At 48.8% G+C, this 1,073-nt stretch overlaps 1 protein-coding gene across 1 annotated transcript in view; it reads left to right on the top strand.

Moving 5' to 3' along the window:
• The first annotated feature begins 733 nt into the window (after nt 1–733).
• Nucleotides 734–1,073, top strand: part of DRGX (dorsal root ganglia homeobox) — a 20,383-nt gene continuing 20,043 nt past the window's right edge. The window contains exon 1 of the mRNA XM_014958055.1: nt 734–793. Within this exon, the coding sequence (XP_014813541.1) occupies nt 734–793 (60 nt within the window). The remainder of the gene's footprint in view (nt 794–1,073) is intronic.

The raw sequence follows: 1,073 nt of genomic DNA on the forward strand, positions 1-1,073 counted from the left end.
GAGGACTTTGGTTTCCAACCCGAACGCAGCTCCAGGTGCGTTGGATGCTTCAAAAAGAAGACAGCTTTTAGGTTTTATTGCTGTTTCATTTAGGCAGAGTGATTTAGATTATTTTTTTAAAAAAACAAAACAAAACCAAAAAAAACCCCACCAAAACCGGTTCATTCTTCGCTATAAATATTTTTTTTTATCTTTATTGCGCCGGTAAGGAATAATTGAAATAATTAGAGAGATAAAGAGAGAGAGAGATAGATAAGGAGAGACAGAGAGAGAGAGATAGAGAAGGAAGACCAGGAGATAGACACCCTGCTATTCGGGGGTGGGGAAAAAAAAAAAAGAAAGAAAAAGAAAAGAAAACCAAAGAAAAGCAAGAAAGTTTTACTGATTTGATTCCTGTGCACCTACCCTGGAGTTTTCTGCCTTGGGCTTTTTCCTTTCTTTGCGCGGGGTCAGACAGTACTTTTTCTCTGCTTCCTCCGGGCTGGGATCTCGGACTGACAGGGAGTTTCTTTGGGTGTTTTCTCCCGGTTATTCACTTTTTCCCTTCTTTCCTTCTCTCTGTGCCTTCAGGTCGGCGGGAGACACCTCGGCGGTGCCCGGTTGGGGAACCGGTGCCCGGGGGTGCGGGAGAAGCCGCGGAAGCCCCGCGCCCCGCGGACTGGCCCCTGCCTCGGCCCCGGTAGCCACCGGGCTCGCAGGGGAGGGCAGCGGTGGCCCCCCCAGCCCCAGGGCCATGTTCTACTTCCACTGCCCCCCGCAGCTAGAAGGTGAGTGGTGTCACACCGACACGTGTGTAAGTGCAAGAGCTGAACTTCGTGTGTGTGTGTGTGTGTGAGTGTGTGCGGGGGGGGACAGGGACAAACTGTGTTTTGACTTGCTCCGAGACCGCCGGGTACAGATTTGTGCCGGGATAAGATTTATATAAGATCTATAGATCTATATAAGATCTATATAAGATCTATAGATCTATAAAGCGAGCTTAAATATAAAAGCACACCGTCTATTTTTAATCTTCCCCCCCCCACCCACCTTGGAGAAAACACAACCCTCTCCCCCCTCTCTCCCCTCTTGTC

The sequence above is a fragment of the Calidris pugnax genome, unplaced genomic scaffold (genome assembly GCF_001431845.1).
Source record: "Calidris pugnax isolate Ruff unplaced genomic scaffold, ASM143184v1 scaffold352, whole genome shotgun sequence".
In the NCBI taxonomy this organism is placed as follows: Eukaryota; Metazoa; Chordata; class Aves; order Charadriiformes; family Scolopacidae; genus Calidris; species Calidris pugnax.